General features: G+C 42.1%; 1 protein-coding gene across 1 annotated transcript; it reads right to left on the bottom strand.

Moving 5' to 3' along the window:
• Positions 1-1938: 1938 nt before the first annotated feature.
• Positions 1939-6595, bottom strand: BO97DRAFT_467879 (putative nuclear pore complex subunit Nup133). The gene is made up of 4 exons (XM_025699687.1): positions 6145-6595; positions 6016-6085; positions 2664-5966; positions 1939-2611 (listed from the first exon to the last, which is right to left on the bottom strand). Exons 1-4 carry the CDS (start codon positions 6466-6468, stop codon positions 2271-2273), a joined length of 4038 nt encoding a protein of 1345 aa, XP_025555724.1. The 5' UTR covers positions 6469-6595; the 3' UTR covers positions 1939-2270.
• Positions 6596-6973: the final 378 nt, after the last annotated feature.

The raw sequence follows: 6973 nt of genomic DNA, 5'->3' as shown, positions 1-6973 counted from the left end.
ATTACTAGATTTTATAATATACTATTTTATAGTTATACTAGTATAAGAATTATAGTTTTAAGAAATTATATTATTTAATATAATTATATATATATCTATAATAAATATTTACTATAATAGTAGTATTATATCCCTAAATCAAGATTTTAATAATAAAATACATATATATATATCTAGGAAAAAACTTTTATTTATTTATAAAAGAAAATATATTATTTTAATAATTTTTTCTTTATAGAAATTAATATATATATTAGCTTAAGATTTAACTTTATTTAAATAATTATGAAAAATTATGTTAAAAATTAAAAAAATACTTACTATCTTATATATAAAAATTCTTTTTATTTTTTATAGATTTTAACTAAGAAAATAAATTTATTCTTTTATTCTACTATAACTTTTAGTAATATGAATATTTTTAATAGTTTTATTAATAATTTAATAACTTTAAATCAATAAAGATAACTATTTTAGGAGTAGATATACTACCTGCTTATATATACCACTCACTTACTGATTATATTACCTTAATATAATCTGTAAGCAAGTAGTCTATATAAATGAGTAGTCCACCCCTGTATTCTATATAGAATTATTTCAAATATTTTAACTATTTCTTATCAAAATCTTATAGAATTTATTTTATACATTCTTATTATTATATTAATTTATATTATTTTAAGATATAATCATCGATATATCTTAATTATCTAAATATATGTGTATATATATTTAATGATATATATAATATAAAGTGATTTTTAGATTATATTAAGAGTGTTAACTTAGAGCTTCTAAAAAATATAATAGTAGAAAGATATACTGAATATTTATATAATATAGACTTAGTCTATTAAGTATTATAATTATTAAGATATTTAGCTTCAGAAAGTAGCTACTTTGTATAGAATACAGAGATGGACCACTCACCTATATAGGCCACTTGCTTACTGCTTATGTTGTATAGTATTTAGAATATATATATTACTAATATTAAAATCAGAGAAGCTAGATATATTAACTTCAAATTTTAAATTATTTATTCTTAGGATTTTATAAAGAATTATTATATATATATATTAATTAATCTAATGTATTCTAATATATTCAAAAATTATTTAGTCTTTTTCCCTGAACTAGTTGGGTTTAATTATAAGTTAAATATAACTCTACTATGGTGGTGCTTCTACATCCAGATGGGCTGAGCTACTCTGTCTTACCAACTGAGAATATAAACAGTGGGCCTTGGTGGTGAGGACCCCTTTTATTAACTGGCCGGCAAAATCAACTAATAAATCTAGCCGATTAAGCTGGTTATTAAGGTTTGATATTACTCATATAATTAATATAACAAAATTTATTAATATCAAATTATATAAGATCTTATTGAGCTTTTTTTAAATTAAGCAGTGGGAGCTACAGCCACAGGAAATTAATTTGCACCCCCCTCTCAAATACCGCCTTCCTGAAGCGCCCACACACCGCCTAAAACTGTACAGGAAGAAGCTAGCAGAATGACCATAGGCTGGACTTAATTAGGGGAAGTACCGAACTCCTTCCAAGCGGGGTTGCATACTAACTTCCTCCCACTGTAAGCGAAAGGGTGATTAGGGGTGATCAGTTTAACCCATATTTACATTCTTAAGCAACCCTAGTAAGTAGCTGAGATAAGGAACAATAAATACTGCAGTTTTGGTGCTCTAATATTGTTAAGGAGACACACTGGCAGTTATAAACACAGTGATAAAGAGACAATAGAACTCCTACTTAGGCTAAGGAACACTATAATCCACATATAAAATCATATTGGGCAGTAACTATATCCCCTGTCTAAAGTTGGTAATATACAAATACACTTCCTATATCCATATAATGAAGTGTCTATGTATCTTATACAAGGAGTATCAACAACAACTCCTCAGAATATAGCATACCCCTTACTATGTTAATCCATTGACTAATATACTACATACAGCCCACTGTCGTACCTACATGTTCGTTCATCTTCTTCCGTGGTAGCTTTACGCGGCCATCTTACAGCCTTCCCCATAGCCGGTAACTGTCGGCAACCTTTTCAAAGTTGCATACTACTGTACATAAGCCCGGATAGAGCAAGACATGCATGAGCATTCCTGGTGATACTTGACATAGCTAGAATTATAGCAAGCCTTCCCGGCCCATGAACCTACCCGGGATCAATTAGTATTCGACGAAGACGAGGTCAACGATGAAGGATTTCCATCAATCAAGGATACGAGCAAGCGACCTCACAGCCATTTGAGCTGTGTCCTGTTGTGTGATTCCCCAGGATCTCTGCCTATCTGCAATTCAGATTGCGAATCGTGCTCATCTTGAATAGCAGAGACCGTGGACTGCTGATATGATGCCCGTAAAGACTCAACCAGGGTCTTGAACCAAAACTCAAGCTTTCCACTTTTAATATAGTGTGACAGTAACGAGTTTTCTCTCTCAAGGTCATGATGAATACGAGCTCGCCGCTCTGGACTGAAACGTGCCGTGAGGAGGGCAATATTTGACCCGTCTAGAAGGAGCTCCTGTGGAGCCCGGGGAATATAAAGTGTGGGGTAGCAAGAGTCTTCGCTCAGGCCTGCCAGCATGGTCAGTCAAACGTACCCAATTGCCCATCAGTGTACACTTACCGTCCCTGTAACACCAGCTGAGGGTGCGAGCAAGTGCGGTACCATGAAGAAGATGTTCGAAGTCACTTCCCATGTTCTCGGCAGCTTTTCCTGTCGCGCCCCAATCATCTTTGATTAAGCACCTTTTCCAGACCAATTTCTGCAAAACAGCATCATACTGCGGGTTCTGTTGAGCATAAGAACTCAAACGGATGACACGCAAAGCCAAATAGTCCTCTTTCCCTACTAGTGCATCGTGGTCGTTATCAGGAGACCCTGGCATTTTTGCCAGAGTCAACAAATCCACCAGCTCCTCAACGTCCATGACCTGTCGGGACACTACTTTCGTAAGAGCTGCTTTCAAGATTTCAAAGAGCGACGGTCGGTCTTTCGAAATGCGCTCTCCAAACTCAGAAACAGCTATGTCAACCCTAGCCTTTTGATCGATGGCGCATTGCAATGTCGGTGCAATGTGGGCAAATATAACCTCTTGCACAGCATCTATTTCGGCAAGGTCTTCGAGGCGCTTGATAGCCCCTTGTACCGATAGATTGCCGGGCGAGGATGAATCTTCCCACGCTGAGAGTTTAGCGAGTTTAGCCAAGGATAACTCTAGCCGATGACCCCATAAATCTGATTCTTGATCGAGGGCTAGCTTCTCTAAGGAATCAGCGGCTGCGTTGTAGTCATTCTCCCCAACAACATCGTTGATCCAAGAAAGCCTAGAGTAAGTCGAATGGCCGCGCAAGAAATTGGTGACGAAGGGCTGAAACTTCTTCATAGCGAAGAGGACCCCTCCTTGGCCCAAAGATATTTGCCGGGAAAAGAAAGCCTCAGCCCATGCCTGGCCGAATCTGTCAAAATAACCGGATATCTTTCTACTCAGCTGATCGGAAGCACTCTCAAAAGCGCGAGTCGCATTGCTGGATAAACGCGGCGAAAGGCTCTGGCCCTTAGTCTGGTCTTGAAGCTCAATAATCAGCTCGACTAGTGCCTCCATATCTCGGAAACTTTCTGCGAGTCTAATCGCTTCTTGCAGATGACCGATACCCGCGAGCTTGAAAAGCTGCCATTTGCGCTGCTTGGCATGTGTATGCTCGATGGCTACGCCCTCGTCAACCAATTTCGTGTCTTCTTGGGCGGCAAGCCAGCGGACCCGCTCCCGGTGCACTTGACCGAGGATATGAAATTGTCTGGCACAGTTTATCCCTATTTTCTTCACTGTATCGAGTTCCTGAGCATCGGCGGAAGTTGCTTTTTGTTGAATCCAGACTCTGCAGCTGTCCAGTTCAAGGTCCAAGAGATGTATAGTCTCGACATAGCCAATGCCCCGGGAAGTCCAAAACTCCGAGAGGCCCTTGTAGTCGCCTGTCAGCACACCGTCTTCCAGGTAGCCATCGACGATTCCGTAACGACTAGCGTGCTCGTCTCTATAGTGATATGCTGTTTCTAGGACGGCCAGAGAGAGATCACTAGCCCCTAAGAGCTTTCCGGCCGTCTTCCATCCTTGTTTCAGGCTGTTGCCTTTCCGTGGTTTTATCGAGTTATAGATCCACGGCACAATATGTTCCAATTGAAATGTATCATAGAGAAACCAATGACGGACGGGATCACCATCATCGTTCCGGTGTGTTTTGAATCTCTCACTCATTGATTCCAGTATGTCGGCCAGCAGCGTCTGACCTCTGCCATTTTCTTTCCGCCAATGTTCTTCAAGCTTCCAGATAGCTCTCTGGGCAGCGATTTTCTCCGCACCCCATAGCAATTCCCACCACACCAAGCGGTTCATGACTTTATGCTGTTGCATCAACAAGGAGGAAAGATCATCAAAAGCTTTGGCTCGCAATTTGAGATTCTGATCCACAGAAATACCTGTTGTCGGTATGTATTTTGAAGTTGACTGTAGTAATTCTTTGGCCACCTCTAGAGCAGCCTCTTCAACCTCCTCCAAGGGAAACCCAAGGCCATCTTTGTTTGTCAGATCCAATGGATTTTCCATGATCGTACCATAAAAAATAGCCTGCTCGATCCTATGTTTCGCAGTGATATGAGGAATCTCGGTACTTGGCTTTGCCGCCTCTCTCCCTTTAGCGAAGGCACTGATTCGAAGGATACCAAAACCCCTGACCATAATCACACATGCGGGCTCGGTCCCTTCCAGAATCCGACTTTCACAACCGCTACCAAGTATGTCGTACCCTTTCCCGGACCGGAGGTTGATGATATCATGGAATGCTCCTGCCTGGTGATTGTTGTTCGATGTAGAGCCAAGCAATTCTTGCTTTTGACTCGACAATGAAAGCAAGATGACCGATTGACCAGCGACGAGAAACGCCACGTCACCAGGGTTAGGAACAAAAAGCTTGATCTGCGAAGCTTCGAGATCTCGGATAAGACCACGATGGTTTATCGCAGTACTAAACAATACCCGAACCTTCTCGGAGAGCTTCAGTTTTAGAACGGAGAGTTCTTGAGAGCCCGCTGCTCTCGAAGCCACGATGACCAAGACATTCCACGTGTTAGCCTCCCCACTCTGAATATTGTCAGTGTTGGACTCGGCGGTAGTAAATACGAAATCCAGGATTTCGATATCACTTTCTCCAGGCTGCTGCGCGCCCTGTGCCAGGACGTCTGAAATCACGGGCCTGACGTCGAATTGCCTCTTGAGCAAACTTCCATTATTCCAGTGAGTGTCCCAAACCTCGAAGAAACCCGTGGTCGTGGCTATGATGACATCTCTCTGTCCCCGCTGATGCGATTGGCCCGCTTGTACCGCCGCAATGTCTTTCCTCCAGTATCCCCCACCAAGAGCATTTCTTAATCCGCCGAGAAACCCTATCCTGCCACCATTTGGAGGGTTTCTAAGGAAGCTAGCCGTTACGGCTGGCTTACCTTGCGGATCTCTTACAGTAACATGAGCGACTCTTCCCGTGGAGAATTTGACGATAACTCCAGAGGGCTCGCAATTGATGACATCAGTAGCGTGCTCACCGGAAAGGAGGCCACTGATGCTTCCCTCGAGGCCAGACTGTTTCTGCCTGGTATAAACCAACGATGTAGCACTCGTTATAGTCTCCCAGTATACGATATGACCACTATTAGGCGTTACAACAATCAAACCTGGCGATCCGCCTACTGCAGTTGATAAGAGCTGTCCAAGAGGTGCCGCCTCATCAGATCGCATGTATGACTTCGGTAGGGGCAGAGTAAGAATATCCGTATTCCGTAGTTGCGAATCACCTGAATAAGGCCAAATTATTGCATGAGATCGTGTCAAAGCTAGCGCGAGGCCATAGCTGCTTCCAAAGACAACTCTGAGAGGCTCTGCATGTTCATCAGTAAACGATAAAAAGATATAAGCATCTACACTGACCTGACTGCAAGCCGACAACTTGATCTGGCAGAGCTGGAAGCTGCTCAACTTTGTAGAAATCTGTTTGTGACTACACCAAAGAGTATCAGTTTCTGGGAATTTGTAGGAAGCGCAGCATGAGTGACAGACAAGAATGACTAATTTGCCGACTTCATTCTTGGAAGCTCCGGGTCTTTTAGCGGCCCTGATGGGGATATCCTTGTGTATGTTCGCGATTTTGGTCGCAGGGAGCTCGGTATTGAACGAGTCCAGATTTCCAGCAGTCAGGGATGAATTTCTGGATTTGCCCCTGGATTGAACCTCAAAGGACGAATCGACACACTCCTGGCGTAGAGCAGAGCGCTGGCGCTTCGCATTTGGTGGTTGCGTGGTTTCATCAGAGTTCGTACGTTGTCGTCTCCGAGGATTGCGCAAAGCGGCTGCTTGTCCAAGTGCTGTTTTTGGTACAAACATTGTTAGATCTTGGGGCGAAAGCAGCGCAGGTAAGAGATCCTTGAGAACGGTTGTATCATGAATGCTCTGTCATTAAGGAAGAACGCAGTGATGGTGCTAAAGCGGGATTCTTCAACTTGTGGCCGCGCTCATGATCACGAATAATAACACTCCACATGCATCGGCCACGGACAAGAAACTACTGCCGGTCCGAAGGCGGTCAAGTGATTACTGCAGGCTCCCAACGGAATGGTATGTTTGGGGCATACATCGTACGGTATCTTCAACTACACGAATCTACGCGCGTAATCATGCTACCCAGATTCCTGATTGCAATCTGGATAACTAAATATGTCAGTAACTCAAAAAAATGTCATCACTGATAGGGGCCAAGGGCCATGCTCGATGAATAATTTGTATATTAGTTCATACATCAATTGATAGCCCGGTGTATATTAGTGGATTCTTATCTCAGCAAGCTCAGCCTGCTTGATTGCCATCTCTATCCAGACGGTCGGGCAAGTTT

The sequence above is a fragment of the Aspergillus homomorphus genome (assembly GCF_003184865.1).
Source record: "Aspergillus homomorphus CBS 101889 unplaced genomic scaffold BO97scaffold_3, whole genome shotgun sequence".
NCBI lineage: Eukaryota > Fungi > Ascomycota > Eurotiomycetes > Eurotiales > Aspergillaceae > Aspergillus > Aspergillus homomorphus.
The sequence above is the reverse complement of the archived record's forward strand: the minus strand, read 5'-3'. Positions and strand labels throughout refer to the sequence as shown.

Bases quoted from the DNA above. Each gene is read 5' to 3' on its own strand.
- BO97DRAFT_467879 (XM_025699687.1), bottom strand. From the start codon at position 6,468: ATGTTTGTACCAAAAACAGCACTTGGACAAGCAGCCGCTTTGCGCAAT. The intron at 5,967-6,015 runs GTCAGTGTAGAT...ATGAACATGCAG, and splicing joins AGTTGTCGGCTTGCAGTCAG to AGCCTCTCAGAGTTGTCTTT. The intron at 2,612-2,663 runs GTAAGTGTACAC...CCATGCTGGCAG, and splicing joins CAGCTGGTGTTACAGGGACG to GCCTGAGCGAAGACTCTTGC.